The 19,808-nt window shown below is 34.7% G+C and overlaps 1 protein-coding gene across 2 annotated transcripts in view; it reads left to right on the top strand.

Annotated features, from left to right (window-relative positions):
* ROCK2 (Rho associated coiled-coil containing protein kinase 2) overlaps positions 1 to 19,808 on the top strand; it is a 140,552-nt gene that overhangs the window by 38,302 nt on the left and 82,442 nt on the right. For both annotated transcript variants that reach the window (XM_082357501.1, XM_082357502.1), the window contains exons 2-3: positions 16,685 to 16,766; positions 17,792 to 17,892. In XM_082357501.1, coding sequence (XP_082213627.1) covers positions 16,685 to 16,766; positions 17,792 to 17,892 — 183 coding nt within the window. The remainder of the gene's footprint in view (positions 1 to 16,684; positions 16,767 to 17,791; positions 17,893 to 19,808) is intronic.

The following is a 19,808-nucleotide window of genomic DNA, read 5'->3' on the forward strand; positions in this document are numbered from 1 at the left end:
TGTACATGCGCACATACATACAGTTTTGTGTGTATGTGTTTCATTTTTAGAAGTATTGGGTTAGATTCAGATATGTTTGTATTAAGATATTATTGCCTGTCATTTTGGTGACAGTTGTTCAAGAAAGGAAGATCAGCTGTATTACCTAGTGCCATAGGAGAAAATAGCATTTATAAAGTGAGATGCTACTGATTTGACCACTTTATATTATATATAGAAACTGTTAGATCATTTTGCAGATTTTTGGACTTATACTTTTTTCTTAAATCCAAACAATTCAGTATGTTTTATTATACTGTAAACTACTTGAGATCATTGTGGTTAGCGTAATTATAGTCTTGGTATCAATAGTTTTTCAAGGAAATATGGTAATAAAATATCAGAGACCTCTACTTATGTATGTCCTGTGGTTCACACCATTGACTTAATATGAATAAGAGTTTACCATCATTCTTTTTCCCAAGAGAAAACTTGTATCTGTATTTTTCAGTCAAGTCTGATACAGCTAACTCTTGTCTGTCAGCATTTGGATTGTTTATACTGTATGTTGTACATGCTGTTGGTAGATATTTTCTTGCTGTATTAGCTGACTGCAATACTACAGCTTTGTTTCTGATGGAAATAGGTTTGCTCACTAAGCTCTTTAGAGCAGGGACATTATCTCATTCATCTGTGCTATAGACATATTTGTCAAAATGATATCCCAGAACTATCAAATTTAACAGTAGAGTTCTTTTTACCTGTTTTAGTATTCCTTTGCTATGATTGTGAAAGGAAACTTATTTTGTAATTGTATCTTAAGTCCTTTGTGTTCCAAGGACTTTGTGTACCTTCAGTCATTTACTAAATATTTATTTGCAACTACCATGTGCCAAGTCCTGGTTAGGCCTGGATTAGGCCCTGGGAATGTAACAGTGAACAAAATAGATAAAAATTCCCTGCCATCAGTTTAGGTTTTAATGGGCAGCCAGATAATAATAAATAATTAAGATAATTGTATGTAAGATAGTGATTTATGGTAAAGAGAAAAGAGTAAAAAAAGGAGGAAGATATGACTATATAGGGTGTTGATAGTTTAGAAGGTGCCTTTTAAGTAAAAACCTGGTGGAAGTAGGAGAGCTGGGCATGCAGAAACGTGGATGTGAGCATTCCAGACAGAAGGAAATAGCAAATCCAAAGGCCATGAGTCAGGAACATGCCTTGGTGTGGTTTTTTAAAAAAACACTTTAAATTTGGTAACAATTTCAAACTACAGCAAAGTTAAAAAACACTTCTGTGTACACTTTGCTAGAGACCTCATTCAAGTTTTGTTAATTGCCCAAATAATGTCCTTGAGACAAAAAGGATCTAATCCAGGACCATGAATTGCATCCAGCTCTCATGTCTCTTTAATCTCCTTCAATTTGGAACAGTTCCTCAATCTCTCTCGATTTTCATTTGTTCACATACTGAAGAATTACAAGCCACTCATTTTGTAGACTATCTCGCAATTTGGGTTGTCTAATGTTTTCTGATGACTAGACTCAAGATATGTATTTCTGGCTGCAGTTTCACAGAAGTTATGTTGTTTTCTTCTTAATGAATCCTTTTTGGTGGCATACAGTTTATCCTATTAGGTAGTGTTAACTTTAGATCACTTGATTAAAGATTATGTCTTTCAAGTTTCTAGCGCCTCCCACCCCATAATTAATAAGTATTTTGTGGGGAGATACTTTGAGACTATGTAAAATCATGTTTCTATTCCCACTTCAATCCACTAGTTTTAGCATCCATTGATGTTTTTCACCTAAATTAATTCTTATCATGGTGGTTGCCAAAGGGTGATATTCTGATTCAAGTGTTCCTTTGACTTTTATTAGTTGCCATTTTACTGTAAGAAAGAGAATTAATTAATATCTCTTTTTAACTTTTTAAAAAAATTTTTTTGGCTGCAGCATGTGGGATCTTAGTTCCCTGACCAGAGATCGAACCCGTGCCCCCTGCAGCAGAAGTGCAAAGTCCTAACCACTGGACAGGCAGGGAATTCCCTTTACTTTTTTAAAAAACTTGTATCTTGAAGTAATTATAAATTCACAGGAAGTTGCAAAAATAGTCCAGAATGGTCCTGTGTACCCTTCACCTAATTTCCTCCAGTGTTTGTATCTTACGTGACTATAGCACAGTAACAGAACGAGGGTATTGACACCGATACAATGCATATGTATGGTTCTACGCAGTTTTACCACCTGTGCACCGCCTCACTTTTGGCACAAGGTCACCTTAAAATTTTCCTGGTCTAGTTCTGGAATCAGCTATTTCTCCAAGGAGCCCTAATTTTTTTTAGTGGAGAAGAGTATTTCAAAACCATGGTCTGTGTGGCAGGTAAGCTCATGGCTGGTGAACTGTCTCTGCACTCAGACCGTTGCAGTGGACAGGTCAAGGAAACATGGGGGTGTCTGTGTGTACACCCACATAGATATCTACATATATATTTTTATATGTCTTTATATATTGGAAATCACAAATTTACACTTATACCTCCAATTCAGCCCAACACCCTGTATTCATTCTAGCTCTTTTTTCCCCCACATTTGTGCCTCTTCTCCCAAAATTAAGAGCTGGTTCCTATTATCATATAGTTACTAATTTGCTCAGTTCTTTCATATGCAGCCAGCTCACCACCCCACCGAACTGTGATGTTGCTCAGATGTACCGTCTTGTGAAGGCCCTGGCAGCTGCCGAACTACCTTCCTACTCTGTTCCACTTATTCCTTGTGTAGGGCCCCTGTTGTGATTTTAAAAACCTTTAGAAGGCCAGTGTGGCTGGAGTAGAATGAGTGAGAATGAAACTAATAGGGGATGAGGCTTGAGAGTTAACCAATTAAGTGGGTGAAGTATGATCATGAAGAGCCTCATAGGTCATAGCAGGGAATCTGCGCTTTACTCTCAATGAAATGGAAGGCATTGGAAGCTTTGAGTAGAGGAGTGATGGGATCATCTCTGTGTTCCTTGAAAATAATATGAAGGAGAAAGGAAGGGCAAAGCTGGAAGCAGGGAGACCTGATAAGTAGGCTTTTGCAATAATTCATAGGGTGGTGTCTTGAACTAGTGTGATGGTAGTAGGGGTAGTGAAAACTGGTGGAATTCTGAATTCATTTTGAAGGCAATGCTGGCAGGATTTGTAGGTGTTTGGACTTAAGCTCTTGAAAGAAAGAAGTCAAGCTTGACGCCAGAGTTGTTGACCTGAGTATTTGGAAGGATGGAATTGCCATTGACTGAGATGTGGAAGACTAAAAGAGGAAGTGGTTGCAGTGGAAGGAGGTAGGGGCACAATTTTGGATATTGTCATTTAAGATATTTATTAGACATCCTGAAGTGGAGATATGGGTCTAGAATTCAGAATTTTAAGTATCTTGAATAGCGATAATGAATTTGAAAGCCATCGGTACTTAAAGATGAGATGAGATCTCCTATGGAGTGAGTGTATTTAAAAGAGAAGAGGCCCAAGGACTGAGGAGAAAATCAGCAAAAGAGACGGAGAAAGGGCAACCAGAGAGATACATGGAAAACTATGTGAATGCATTTTCATCAAAGTTAATGAAGAAAGATTTTAAAGATGTAGATAGATAAATGAAGGATTGTTTAAATAAGCTTATAGGTCAAGTAAAATGTGGATTGAGAAATGATAATTGGATTTGAAATGTGGAGGTCATTGATAAGCTTGAGAAAAACTTCTTAGATAGGGTGGTGGCGGTGGTGGTGGGCGGTGGTGGTGGTGGTGGTGGTTGGGAGGGATTGATTGGAGCGAGTTCTAAAGAGAATAGGAAGAGAAAAGACCGGGGGTGATAGCATAGATTTGTCTTTCAAGGAATTTCTCTATAAAGGCAAAGGGAGAAATAGAATGATAACTGTATGGGAAATAGAGTCAAGGGATTTTATTTTCTTAAGAGCAGAAGAAATAATATGCCAGTGGCAGTAATCAAATAGAGAATAAAAGATGAAGAGATGATAGGTTGGCTGTGGTGGGGGCAGAGGGGAGTAGTTACAGTGTTGTCTGTTAGGAGGTAGGAGGGGATGGGAGATGTAGTGTATGGGTGAGGGGTTGGCTGTAACTATGAATATAATGTACTGTAATGTAATTAATATATAATATAATGGCAGAAAAGAAAGAATATATGGGTACAAATGCGGGAATATGAACAGATTTGGTGATGAGAGCTTGTGTAAGTTCTCAGTTGATGTAAGAAGCCAAGATCTTAGCTGAGAATGAGGTTGGGAGAGGAGATTTTTGAGGTTTGAGAAGAGAGGAGAAAGTGTGAAATCATGAAGGAGAGTGGGAGAGAGAATGGACCAGGGAGATAGTCTAGGATTGTCAGTCAGCAGAGGGCCACTTGAGCATGGTTGTGTGTTTTTTAAGTCACATTTAGTTCTGGAGGCGCAAGTACTGAGTAGAGAGTGTTGGATTTCACCAGTGATGTACTTCTTCCAGGAGAGTATGATTAAGAGGAGTACGAGGGTAAGCACAGGGCAGTGACTATGATGATTGACTGGAATACGAATTATGTAAAGAGTAAACATAAGAGTGGAGAGGATGAAGGACAGTGGAAAATGATAGGATCTGGATTGAAGGTCCCTTTTGAGTCAAAAGATTGTTGGAGTTGAAGTATTAGAGTGAGCTAGAAAGATAAGAGGTGGTGGTCAATGAGTAGGATATTTAAAATTGAGATTATGAGGTGTTGCAATTATTGGTAATGATAAGGTTAAGGAGACCACACAAGTGGATTGTCCAGAGTATTAGGATATCTAGGAGTATAATGACATCACCAAGAATTATGACAGGATTAGTGTTAGAGAGTGTGTCAGTTAGCAAGGAACTAAAATCTTCAGAGACTGAGGGTCAGTGACGGTGGGTGGCGGGTGCATAAGAAGGGACGTGGTGGGTGGCTGATGATGTGTTTCAAAGCTCACAGTTTGCAGAAAGAGGAAGAGTGATCTAAGATTGACCACTAGAAGCAAAGAGAACATTTACCCCACCTGCAAGATCTACCATTTGAGAGGGTTGTAATGTAAGATAGGTAGTGTCATCAAGGGGAAAAGTAAGGTTTCAGGTAGAGCAGGAAGGTGAAAGGAATGGTCATAAAGAAGTTCAAGATAATAATTGAGTTGCATATCTATGAATAATACTAACATAAATACCTACTTTCTTGCTTTACTAAGTGTAACTTATTTAATCTTAGATAATTGTATCACCAGTGTTTGAGGGCAGACTCTTACCTGTGTAAGGTTTTATGACAGAACCATTAGAGGAATCAAATTGAATTTGAAGAATTCTGTACTTAAGGAATTTACAGCTAATAGATGTGATAAGCACTGTGTAGGAATAACTGTTGTAAGTAGAAAGTGACATGTTCATTGAAGAACATGTAATATGTCAAATTTCAAAAGATGGGAAATTTTTATCCTGGCATATCAAGGAGGGCTTCATGGAAATAAACTGCATTTGAGCTGGTCTTGAAGCAGAGATAAAGATTTGGCAAGTAGAGATGATCATGAAGAACATTTTCTTATGCTTAGCACTCAGTCGTGGTACATGGTTGCCCCTTGACGAATGATTAGTAAGTGTTGAATGTTCTGTGGTGAAAGACTGATATAAGCCAAGTTATGAGGGTAGAAAGATCAGTGTGAAAGGTTAAAGTTTTGTTGGTCTGGGCTATGCTCTCGAATAGAGATATAATGTGAGTCAAATATAAAATTAAATTTTTCTGGTAGTCATATTTAAAAAAATAGAAAGGTGAAATTAATTTTAATAATGTATTTAACCCAGTATAACCCAAATATTATTTTAACATGTAAAAAATATTAAAAAATATTAATGAGATATTTTACATTCTTATTTTGGTACTAAGTCTTTGAAATCCAGTGTGTATTTTATAGTTATAGCATATCTCAAGTTGGGCTATCGCATTTCAAGTGCTCAATGGCCACCCCGTAGCCAGTGGCTTCTGTATTGGACAGTACAGATCTAGAGCAAATATGAGTGAAGAATAGTAGAACAATGGGAAGTAAGATTGCAGAAGGTTGGTGGGGCCAGATGGCACAGAAGTTTGAATGCTAGTTAAGGGTTTTCTTTTCTAAGCATTTGTAAGCTGTCAAATAATTTTAAGGAGAGCATGAAATGTACAGATTTAAATTTCAAGAAGATTGACTACTTAATAGTAGGCTGGAGATGGGCTGGAGCAGCGGGTGATTAAAGGCAAGGAAACAAGTTAGTAGGTAATAAATAATCAGAACCTGAGCAAAGCATAATGGGGAATGGAGTAGAGAAGGAAGCACCTGTGAGACCTTAGAGGAAGTATCAGCAGTACAGAGGGAATGACTTGATGTAAAGGACAAAGAAAAGGATTTCTGAATCTGACTTACATAAAATGGCACTGCTTATTAGATATAGAGTAGGTAAGATTTGAATGAGAAAATATGAATTGTTTTGGATATGTTGATGCCAAGATGCTGGCTGAATATTTATTTACCCAACAGTCTTGGGGCATATATTCGCTACTTTATATATGAAAAATAAAAATGTTTACCTTTAAGGATAATAAAAAATTCATTACATTTAAGGAATTTGTGATCTCCAAACTATTACTCTTGTATTCCATCAATAAAAGAGTTTTGAAATATCTTCAAATAGACATGTCTTATTTATAATTTGTGTACATCTATTAAAATACTGTGTACGTTATAAAATACACATAAAACAGGAGTTCAAAAGTATAAGCTAAATCTATAAACATATTTTTGAGATATTTATGACACCATTAAAACGTTTCTCATTAAATTAAATATGCTTAATTGCTTTTAAAAGTTTTGGCTTCATGTTGTTACAGTGAATTGAAGATCAGGTTTGAAGTTCAGTTTATTTTGCTACTGCGTTTTAAGGACTATCAGGATTTTTTTTTTTTTTTAAATTTCACAAAGATATATGGATACAAGTGGAAGAAGCACAGTATATCAGTGGCTGCAGTTATTAATCACAACACTCATTTTCCAGTTCCGTCCACTAGTTATACAACTTTTTTGTGTGGTTGTTGAAATTCGGTTAGTAAATTGCTGTTTTCTCTGAGGCCAGTTCTTGAAAGCAAATCAGAAATAATTTATTTTTATATTTTAACATATGGCTGAACATCTTTAACTAGGTCAGAAAATTATGTTTTCAAATTTTAAAAACATGGATGTGAAAGTTAAAAAACAATTTTAATAGGCCAAGCATCTTATTATCTGCAAAATTCACATATGGATGGAAACATTTCCAGACACACCCTTTTCAAAAATATTCCTTCCATAGCAAGAATTTCTTCTAAAGAGAAAGTTTTTCTTTTCTTTTCTCACTTGTTGTTAACATATTACCTTTACTGAGACAAAATCTATTAATTTTTCCTCCAAATGTTGGCCAGCATACTATAATAAGTACTCATTATCATAGGCAAGATCAGATTTGGAACACTTGCCCTTTTATAGAATAGAAGAAAAATGGTAATTCATCTCTAAGTTCAATAGCTTTTAAAAGTTCATCGTGACAAGATAGCTAGAAAACTTTTATGTGAAATTAAAATTTTTGATGGTCGTTCTTCATCTCACTACAAAGAATTGAAAAATTCTGTTACACTTTAACAGTCTTATTTTTATAAATTTTACAGTGTTGATGACATAGCACTTTGTGCTCTTACGGGTTTAATTTCTTAGTTGTAAAAGCTGTTCAGTGAATGAATTGCATGTATATACTATATGTAATGTTCTAGAGGCAGTTTTGTATTTCAGCTGAAGTATCAGTTCTCTCAATGGTTACTGTTACAGAGGTTTTTCCTTCAAATATAGTTTTTTTATTTAAGTTTTATTTATTTATTTATTTATTTTTGGCTGTGTTGGGTCTTCGTTTCTGTGCGAGGGCTTTCTCTAGTTGCGGCAAGCGAGGGCCACTTTTCATCGCGGTGCGCGGGCCCCTCACCATCGAGGCCTCTCTTGCTGCGGAGCACAGGCTCCAGACGCGCAGGCTCAGTAGTTGTGGCTCACGGGCCCAGTTGCTCCGCGGCATGTGGGATCCTCCCAGACCAGGGCTCGAACCCGTGTCCCCTACATTGGCAGGCAGACTCTCAACCACTGCGCCACCAGGGAAGCCCCAAATATAGTTTTATTAAAGAAGTAATTTACTATTGAGAATACAGTATATTTTCATTACAACAGTATCCAACCATATTTTAACTGATCAGGTTAGAAAAAGTGTGTACTTTCTTCCAATTGTGTAGTAACCCTCTCTTATGGAGTAATTTATTTTGTTGCTTATTACATCAACTTTTCAATTTTTTTTTTCTGTGTGCGTTCCAAAGATACTTGGTCTCAAGAAAATGTATTTTAGTTTTTTACCATATTGTTTTTCATAACATTTCAGCCATTAGAAAAATCTAGTGTTTCCCAATGATGTCTGAATTAAAAACAAAAAAACGAAACCTTTTTTTGATGTTAAAGAAACAAACAAGTTTTATTTTTTTATTTTAATAAAAAATAAGTTAAAAATAAAAATAATTTAAAAAAAGAAACAAAACTAAAACACAAGGCTTTCAAACATTTATCATTAAGCTCAATGAAAATTTGTAAAATTCTGGGTAGCACACAGGCATTAAATATGATGCAAATAATTATAGAGATTCTTTTTCATGTTCCTGTTGTTTAGGTTTTAAATTGTGATGGCTTCAGTCATTAACATGAAATATGAATTTCTGAAAAGCTTTGTGTTCTGCAAAAATCATGCACCATAAATAACACGGCTTATGAGAATAATAGAGTAGGAACAGACTGTGCAAAACCTATACAAATTTTAACCATAACACTAACAAAAACAATAATTCAAATAAAAATAGCAACAAAGTTAAATCTCTGCTGGCATTTGTACCCAGCATCACAGACATTTGAATATCTGTAGCCTTAAACCCTGAGGCTTGAGCTTTTTTCTTTGAGATTTAGGCCTATGAAGGCCTTTATTTCTATAGCCTTCTTTATCAGGTTTTTGTTTGTTTTTAACAAAAGAAAAATATCTTCTCAGCTTTTTCATCTGCACTTGTAACCTTACTAGATAGCTTAATGTCATGAACAGTGTAGGGGTTTTTGAAGCTACTATTTGTACTTTAGTAAGGCATTTCTGCGTTATATTTGGCTTTTTTCTTAATGTTATCCTATATTGCTAAGGCTTTCTCTTTGACTTGAGAAAGCTTGCCCATCATTTAAAAACATTAACAAGCTGGAAAAAATCACATATTTTACTTAACTGAATTATTCCCTTACTTTCCAGTTACATGTGGGATAATTTGTGTTACAGAAATCCAGATTATAGCAGTACATCATTAATGATTATGGATGTAATTCCATATTTCAAATAGGCTTTAGGTAATTTTTAATTTGGGGGGCAGTGATGTGATTAGCTTGCCATTGTTTTTAGCCCCATAGTTCGGGCAATAAGAGCTTATATAAGGAGTAGGTTAAGAGTTAATACTGCCATTTTCTTTCTGTTTGTACTAATTGCATTTTGGTATTATCTTAAATCTGTGATTATATACATTACATTCACTTTAAAAATAGCTTTATTGAGGTGTAATTGACATAAAATAAATTGTACATAATGAAATTGTACAGTTTGGTAAGCCTTGGCATATGTCTGCACCCCAAAATGGAATGCTTTTTAATCTGCTTGGTAATCTTTCTACTAGTAAAGTTTTTAAAATCTGGGTACATGTAAGCTGTAGTATGTCACAATTCAATGAAAGCTAACAAGAGTGAGATGTTGCTGAAAACCTCTATGTTAAACTTACAATTTTTTAAGCTTAAATGTGTAAAATTGTAATATTTTCTTCTTGCACCTCAGTGGATCATCTTATACATTCCCATTGAGTACATTTACCCAACTTGGGAGATTTCTGAGGTCCGTTGGATATTTGTTGGACACTTGGAAATATGGTACTGAGTCCCAGGGTAGAAGTCAATAGAGCTATCAGCCATAGAAGATGGTTCTCAGAATAAAGTTCACATATGTGTTTGTTTCGCTAACTACTCCCTTTGAGTGTAGGAGAAATTATGGCTATTTGTGAGTTCCAATTAAGGATGATTTTATGTTCAGTGTTTCTAAGTAATTTTCTTTTAAACCAGTGATACTAACGTGTCTCTAAATTGACAAGAAATTGTTCCTACTTGAAGTACTGTTATTGCCAGAAATTGATCAATAAGCAGAGGAATTGTGTATGAAATGATGGTAATCAGCCTTTAGAAACTTTAGATTTACCTAAACTATTAGTTTTCAAATTGTTTTAGCAATGAGACCTTTTCTCTGCCAAATAAAAATTTATAGACTACCAAAATGTAAAACAGACCAAAATATAGTGCATTAGATTCCCTTACCAAGACTTGCTCACTTCTTCTATTTGTAGGGAAGTGCACATACAGTGGACAAAAGAGAGATGGGACAGATATTGAATCTAAAAGGTTTTAATTTTTTTTCTAATTTTTAGAAGTGTTACTAAAAAAAAAAAAATTCCCTCAGATGTGTAGAAGAAATACTGCTTCCTGGGTAAGGAAGAGGTACACCTTGCTTCTGTAGTTCTACTGAGAAGAATATTTTGCTTTTTCACTAAAAGTAGGTGGGCCAGGGACTTCCCTTGTAGTGCAGTGGTTAAGAATCCGCCTGCCAGTGCAGGGGACACAGGTTCGAGCCCTGGTCCGGGAAGATCCCACATGCCGCGGAGCAACTAAGCGCATGTGCCACAACTACTGAGCCTGCGCTCTAGAGCCCGCGAGCCACAACTACTGAGCTCGTGTGCCACAACTACAGAAGCTTGTGCGCCTAGAGCCCGTGCTCCACAACAAGAGAAACCACCGCAGTGAGAAGCCCGCGCACCGCAACGAAGAGTAGCCCCCACTCGCCGCAACTAGAGAAAGCCCGCGCGCAGCAACGAAGACCCAACGCAGCCATAAATAGATAGATAGATAGATAGATAGGTGGGCCATTGAGTCTGTACAGCTACATAAGTAGTCAGAGGGAGAAAAGAGCGTGTTCTTTAAAAACAACCACCAACAACTATTTTTGTTTTGCTGAAATGTTCTTCACTGTTCCTAGTGGTAGTTGTATGGGTAGCAGAAAGAGCTACTTCTGATTACAACTTTTGCTTTTGTTATGTACCAAAATGGCTCTGTCCCAAAACACTTTTCCATTTCCTAATACATTCCTTTTCCAGTGGGGGTTTTTATGAGAATTAAATGAGAAAGTGATTCCACTCTCTCTGGCACGAAGTAGCTGCTTAATGAATGTTGATTTCCTAGTGTGATTTGTGGGTATATATTTTTGCCCTTTAATTTTCCTGTGAACTTGGTTTGTAAAGTACTTGGTTGTGCCTTAAGAAGTTCATTGTTTAGATTTGATAAATATTTGACTGGAAAACTGAGGATATTATGTTTGTGAGTATAATGGATGTGATACTGAAATATTTTCAGTGATTGTTTTTATGTGGGATATAAAATGAAAGAGTTAAATCTCTGTAGTTTTAAAAAATATTAGTGAGAACTGTAGTGACATATCAAATAATAGTGACACGTCTAATAATAGGGAAGGACAGTTTTGTGTTTGAAATTCTTTTAATTCCATCTCAGATTCACTCAGCAGTGCAGTTCCACTTCTCCTTTACAATTGCTGGATTGGTTTTAAAAATTACAAGAAACGTATTTTTCTTTACTTGGAAGATGGGATACAGAATATAAGGTTGTATGACTCCACAAGACCCCTTCCCTCCCAGCACTTCAAACACAAATAAGGATTTAAAAGTGTTTGGAGGATAAGTCTCTATAATAGAAAACCTTTGTTGAAATTTAGCAAACTTGGGGAGTTTTTAACTAATTTTTGTCTCATACTTCCTCTCTGATGAAGTAGACAGTATATTAGATAAGGTATGTGAAAATGCCTGAGAATAGTGATGGCATACAGGTTTTTAAATGTTTTACTGTTTATTTGCCCCTGTGATGTTTTTATCTTGTCAGTTAATTGATTGTTGTCCAGTACATCCAAAACAATTTTAATGATGTATAACACACACACACACACACACACACACAAAGTATATATACTATATGTATTGATATATAGCATGAAAGGCTTAAGATCAGTGGGAACTGTATTCTTTGTTCAGAGGTTCCCCTTCCCCACAATTCAGAGTTCAGGTTTTAAACAAGTTTTTGTTATAATATTCCCTTAACTGTTCTAAATATGAATTTTACTCTCTTAGACACCTATTACTTCATTAATGTACCACCTATATTGTTTTGTAGAGAGCTTTAAGAGCTGATTTTACTATAGCTATAGGTAAAGATTCATAAAAGCAAACCAGAAAACAGTTCTTACGCTTTGTTAAATTAGCTACTCAAGCTTATGGTGAAGTTAACTTATATCACACAAAATATGTACAGGACACTTTCACCCAGTACTCTTTAATTTCTTATTTTCCTAGATAACTTTTTTTTCCTTCAAATATTCTTTTTTGATAGGGGACAGGATAAATTTAGTTTGTCATTAATTTGGTTGACAGACCTTAAACTAATGTACTTACAAAGCTATATTGTAAAATAAGCATTACGTATTTTATTCATCTGATGTTGATAAATGATAGCAGATTAGTTAATATTACTTAGATTTTTCTAGGTGAAATAGAAAGTGTACTATAAAAAATAGTATGGCATATACATAAGATTCAGAACGTTTTCTGCATGCATATAGGGGGCTTTAAAATCTATATTTTACACGCTAGCGATGGATTTGTTTGGCCCCACTGTTTTTACTTTTGTGTTTGTATTTGGAGTTGTAATAACAGAAGGCGAAAATGTAAATATTACAAATTCATTTACGTGACACTTCCTGGTCACTTATCTGTACAGCAGATACACAGAAATATGTTTCCTATTTTGTTGTCTTAACTTTAAAATCTGGATGGATATTGTTCAGTACTCTGTTAGAGGAATAACTTTATTAACTTTAATTTCAGTAATAAAGTATAAATGTATCATAAAATTCTAATTCTGTCACTTATAAAATGTATTGGCTGGGGCAGGTTTTTTAACCTCTGTAAACTTCAGTTTCTGTGCCTACTAAATGTGAGTATAATAAGAGTACCTAGTTTATACATTGTTGTGAGGATTAAAATGTTGATTGCTTGAGCTGTGCTCAGCACATGGTACAAAGTAGTCAAGAAAAGTTCCTATTATTAATAATAAATACTGTATTGACCTGTGTAATTTAGTTATAGTTTTTGGTAGATAGACTGTAAGGTATCACATAACTTATGGTCAAGTTGAATGCTTGGTATTATTTAGGGTCTATTAATGTGAACTCACAGTAACATTTTTTTTTTTTTAATTTGGCCGCGCACTGCGGCTTGTGGGATCTCAGTTCCCCAACCAGGGATTGAACCTGCGCCCTCATCAGTGAAAGTGTGGAGTCCTAACCACTGGACCACCAGGGAATTCCCAGTAACATCTTAAAGGAGGTTTTTGTTTTGTTTTTTAAACATGCAGCAATTATAGAAAAACAAGTGCTAAGAAAGTGGTGAACGGTGGTTTGGAAATAACAAATTTATGATCTAAATAGCTTTTATAGAAGTCACTGATGACCTCAAAGTGTCTAATGTCTCAGTCTTGATTTACTTGACTTACCAGTCATATTGATTTTGTGGATCACTCTCTCCCTCTTTGCTACATGCTTCACCTGGCTTCCAAGATACCACAGCAGTCTTGATTTTCTCCCTCCTTTACTGCTTGCTTCTCAGTCTCCTGTACTCCACAGTCTCTTAATAAGTGGTGTATCCCAGGACTCAGTCCTTGGTCCTTTTTTGTCTACACTCACTCCTTTAGTGATCTTATCCAGTTTTATGGCTTTAAATACCACCCATATACTCACAACTCATAACATTATGAAACTTTCAGCTAAAAGATAATTTGCTGCATTTAACAATTGAAACTCCTAGAAGGATGTCTCCATCATTTTGCTTATCACTTTAGACATTCCAGGTTGGTGAAGTCTTTCCAACCTCCTTCCTTTTTTTTCTTTTTCTTTTTCTTTTTTTTCTCGGTGGATGCATTTTATTTGGAGATTTAAAAACAATTAGATATTTAGAAGCAGTTTATAGTGAGAGTAAAATCAAGTCCAATACTTCATTCCTTCATGGCAACTAAAGTATAAAAGGCTCTGTGTTCAGGAAAAGTTAGGAAAATAGGCCATTCTATACATACTTTTTTCCACCATGATGATTGTAATGGGAAAAATTGGGTGTTGGCTTGTACCTGTTTATTCAGAAAGAGAGTAGGATAAATCACTTTTCTCTCTGCTGTCCTCTGGTGCTAACTTTTTACATACAGGCAACCCGAGTCAGTTCCATTATTACAGCTGATTCACATATTTTAAACCAGTGATTTTAGAGATGCGGGAGATCTGGTAACTGGGCAAGCTCTGGGGGCTTAGCTTAAGATTTTCTTGAAAGCTGTGTCTGATCTACCTCTTTATGCAGTTTCATATGAAACTTGGGCAATAAGATTTTTTTTTTAGTGTCTTTTTAGGAGCTGGGATTTTCACTCCAGCTACCGTTTTCCCAGTAATCAGTCTGGTTTTCGCCCATTACCACATTTCGGTTCTTTTAATTCTCAATTATTGGTCTTACAGCTTTCTGCCCTGAAATCCAGTAGATCTTTGTGACTTTAGCTCCTACTTTAGCTCCTACATTGCTTAGCATTTTTCTTTCTCGTTCTTGAATGTTTTGTGGTGGTGGTGTTTTTTTCCTTTCAGTGGGGCTATGACTTTTAAATGTTCTCCTGTCATTTCTGTGCATTTGAAAGTAGGGAAAGGGACAAATAGTGTTAATTTTCTTCATTGCTTTGAAGTTTTGGTTGTAGGCTTTTCTTTAATATAAGTTTTATTCTTTTAAAAGTTTCTTTATCTTAGCTTTAGTATCACTTTCTATGAAAAGAATCACAGTTGAAATCACAAGACACTGAAAAAAAATCTTACCTCCTAAGGTTTATATGAAACTGCTTAACGAGGATGGTCATAGACATAGGCTTTCATTCAAGTCTTGAGGTCATCCAGCAACTGTAACTCAGTATCAATTTTGTGTACTGAAAATTCTAGTATCTTTTAAAAATTCAGAATTTGTTTCTTAAAAAGTGGTACTAAATAGAATAAGTTTCAAATGTAAAAATTTATAAACATAGAACCTTAAGTATAAATGTAAATATATAGATATGTATTACCCCTACATTATCTTCTGATGTAAATTATTAGCAAATTAAGGTATTTTTTAGTATTATTCAAAAATAAATATTACCAAAAAAACTTACTGCACAAATGAAATAGTATGTGATCTTTAAGAAATGGTTTAAAAAAAACAAAATAGTATTATTGTTGAGTTGAGCAACTGTTCAAATGTTCCAACTGCTGAAAAAGCTCTCTGACTCTACACTAGTGGGGTATATTATGGGAAAATATTTATAAACTGATTCCAGTTTTTTCCTGTTTATTTCATCTTTGTGTAACTCCATTTCTCTGTGATAACTTTCAGTTCTTCTAGAATTAGTAAATTAAAAACTCAAGTTACCTTTCTAAGTTTTGCGTGTAATTTTCCCCACATTTTCTCCCTACCCAGATCCTCAAAGGTTCTCTTTATTACTGTTTTGTTTTCTGCAATCCACCAGGTTCCTTCTTTCCCCTTCCAGGCTTCTACTGGTGGTTAAGATGAGGGAGATGAGTTAAGTATATTGAACCTCTAAGATTTAGGTAGTGTTTTGCTACATCGTTTTCTAATAGCAAGACCTTGGGCATGCCAAAGTCACTTAATCTCTCTGAACTTTAGTTTGTTTATTTTTTTAAATGAGAATATGTCCTTCTGCCCTCCTCAGTTACTTGGGGATGAAACAATATATGCACTAGTGTTTTAAAAATACTGTTTTCTTCACAAGCATATCCATTGAGTAATTTGAGACTTGGTTTGTTTCTTACTAGTTTTTTTCACTCCCACCAACTTATATGTATGTACTTTTTCATATTTTGATTATAAATTTAATGCATGCTTGTTGTAGAAAGTCTGGAAAATACAGAAAACTTACAGAAGAAAATAGAAACCTGAACAGTGCATCATCCTGTTTTCATGTTTTTAGGGGAAATTTAGTTTTGAGCCTGAATTTCCTGAGGGTAAAGATAGTGTCTCACTTGTTTTTAGAGTTTCTATTCTTTGTATACACTAGGCACAAAATTAATGCTTGTTGAATGAATGGGAACTTAGTCTGGGTGTATTTCTTAAAGTAAAAAGCTAGGTAAAATTTTACTGGACATTGGAAGAGAGAAAAGACATCTGACTAGCAAAAATAATAGTGGATGCATATTTTAAAATGACATTTTTCTCTTGGCTAAAACTACAGTGGAAAACATGATAGGGTCAACCCTAATATTCTCTGGCAGAAGTTAGGAAACTATTTAAAGCTATTGGATATGGTGCCACTGGGGGCAATTTCAAATCAAGGTGGATTAACATTAACTCAGTGAGAGCAAAACAATAAAATTTAAAGGCTTTTTATCTTGAATGCTTGAAAATTGTAACAACTTTCTTTTTTCTCTTTTTATTTTTTTGTTAAACAGGATGGCTTAAATTCCTTGGTCCTTGATTTGGATTTCCCTGCTTTGAGGAAAAACAAAAATATAGATAATTTCTTAAATAGATGTAAGTATGTGTAAACTTCATATTTGATCATATGACTCTACTTTTGATAAGAGATTTATGTTTAATATTATTACAGTCCACAAACTTATAACTTAACTTACTAAATTTAAATTGTTTTTAGTTTGCCATTTGATTTATTTAAATACTAATATTCTTTATTTCAAAGCAGAATTGCCAAATCAATTAAAGTATGTAAAGTAGGTAAAGTTCAAGGTTTTGATTAAAATAAGATTGCTTAGAATTTCAGGACAGGTCATTTATGGCAGTTCCAAGAGAAGTTTTCAATTAATGTTAACAACTCTAAGACTTAGCTTTACATTACCCAGAAGACTTAATGAGCTTTATGTTTGTATAAATGTAGACATTTCAGTCTAGTTAATGAAAGATAATATGATAACAGATATTGCCATAAACGTAGTAACTATTAATATATGCCAGTATTGATGTTGCAATGAAGTTGTAAATGAAGTTGAATTCTGAGAATAAGAAATTCTCAAAATAATTGTATACACTTTATGTGAACACAGTATGCTCTTTAATTTGGAATTAATCAGAGACTAGGCTGTTTTCCTAATTAAAAAATCTTATCTATAGTTATCAAATCTACAATATGTGATTACTGTTTTTCAAAGAAGTAAGCTACCAACATTCATGATTGAGATTAGCCTTGCGTACTTTCATAGCAGCTTTCTGCAGTGATTCAGAGTGTACTCCAGGATCGCCTGGGTCGTCACAGTTTCAGCTGTCATATAACTTGCCAAGCAACAGAGTCAGAAACAGAATAGTTTAACTGCTACTTTTTGGTAGTCATTAATGTGTTTATATGTGTTAAACCAGAGAGTTTTTGTCCTTTGATGTAAAGTATATGTGTCTTAGAGTTTTAAATAGCAACATTTAAAAACTGACGGATTTAGCTGGAAACAAAGCCCAGTTTCTTGAAATAAAAATTTGTTTACAAATATGGTGATTATTTTAAAAGGTTGCTTATAAATGTGATTGATATTATGGTGATCTTTTTACTGTAGATGAGAAAATTGTGAAAAAGATCAGAGGTCTACAGATGAAGGCAGAAGACTACGATGTTGTAAAAGTTATTGGAAGAGGTGCTTTTGGTGAAGTCCAGTTGGTAAGAAAGAATTTGTTTTGTTGTTTTTATTATTTCTTTTAATGACATGGTTTTGTAAAACATTATCAGTGGCCCTTGAGTAAATCTAATTTCTGTGTCCAACCATGCCAGAAAATTAGTTTTATGAGCTTGGTCAAGTCATTCCATCTCTTGAGAGCCTCAGTATCTTCATCTATAAAAAGAGATAATTGTGCTGTAAATACCAGGTCTTTTCCAGCTCTGAAACACTGGGATTTAGAATAAGGCCAACTTGGCTTCACTCATGATCTGCCTAGCAGTTAATATTCTTCCAGAACTACTGTGTTTTTATTTAGTATGTTCAGATTAATAACATCTCTGCTTAATTAACTGAGATTTATTTAGATATACGAGAAACCCAACAAAGGCATTTTAATAACTGAAAGTAAATATAAAATTTACCTTTGTAGGCCAAAGTGGTAGCACTGGAAATACTTCTAAATGTTTGCAAATATTTCAAATATTTTATTTATATTATTATTATATGAAGAACTATAATGTAATATTCCTATTTTCATCACCCGAATATGAAACTCTTCTTTTTTTTTTTTTCTTCTTACAGTTAAACTATGGAGTCAAATTCTGTTTTTAACTTAATAGTGCTTTACTCTTTTTGATGGAGCACCAAGAAAAACTGACTATGTGCCAGCATGGGTTTCTCTAGGAACAAGTCATGACAGACTAACCTTTTGTCTTTTTCTCTTTCGTTCTTTCTTTCTTTGATAGGTTTATTGAACTTGTAGATCAGGATAGTGCAATAGGTGTAATATATATCCATAAGATATTTGAAAAAGTCTGACATACTTAGGATGATACGGAGAAGTGTCAACGAATAAGCATATGGATAGGGAGCTTTATAACTACGTTAATAGCTGTATTCTAAGGAGCCCGATGAAGGCATGAATGGTTCCTTGGACAGAGATCCCCAAGGTCAGGTTTTAGGATTCTTTCCTCTCCTATTAAACATTTTATTAATGACTTGTATGGAGGCAATGGTGGCATGTTGAATAACTTTGCAAATGAGTTAAAACTGAAGTATGAAGATGAGCCAAAACCCAGAAATCATCAAATGGGGAGGTCATTAGCCAAATAGAAGAAGTGAAATTTAACCAGGATAATAACCTGTACTTGGGTGTGAAGAACTCAAGGAATAGATTGCTTAACAGTGATTATGAATTAAAGAACAGTTTTCCTGAATGTAAACCAGGCAAAAGTCATTGGTGATGTGGCTACCCAAAATAGTAAAGTTTGGACTGCTGTAATAAATTTCTAAGATAATAGAGATAGGTTTTTCTCTAATTTGAGATGACTGGGCCATACCTGGCATATTCAATCCACTCTAGATGCCCTGTTGCCCTGTTTTAAAAGGGACGAATAATGCTCAAGCACTTGAAATAATGCCATCTGAGGTATGGTTGAAGGAATTGAGCCGTTGATTGGGAGTAGATTTGAAGAATGGGCTGCCTTCAAAAGTAATGAGGTTTTGTTTTTGTTTTACTTTTGTTCTTAGTCAGTGAAAGTGCTGAAGCTTCAGCTGGTAGAATGCTCTAGTGGGTAGGGTGGGAGATTAGATTACATGACAGTTGATATGAAAGTTTCTGTAAGATAGGGAAATTATAAAGTAGTTGAATCCTAGCTCTGCCATGGTCAAACTCAAAAGATCATGTTGAGTTCAGACAGATTTCTCAATCTCTCTGAGTTCCAACCTGTAGAATACAGATAATAACAACTATGTTATGGGGGTTGTTATAGGAAACTAAATGAATTAACAAAATAAATAAGCCTGGTTGTAGTGTTCTCTGTTAACCATTATTATTATTTAGTATTTGATATAGGAGTCATACTATTGTGTGCATGTTTCAAATACAATACATGTATTTGAAACAGGCACATTGTTT

The sequence above is a fragment of the Balaenoptera borealis genome (genome assembly GCF_965194805.1).
Source record: "Balaenoptera borealis genome assembly, chromosome: 15".
Taxonomy (NCBI): domain Eukaryota; kingdom Metazoa; phylum Chordata; class Mammalia; order Artiodactyla; family Balaenopteridae; genus Balaenoptera; species Balaenoptera borealis.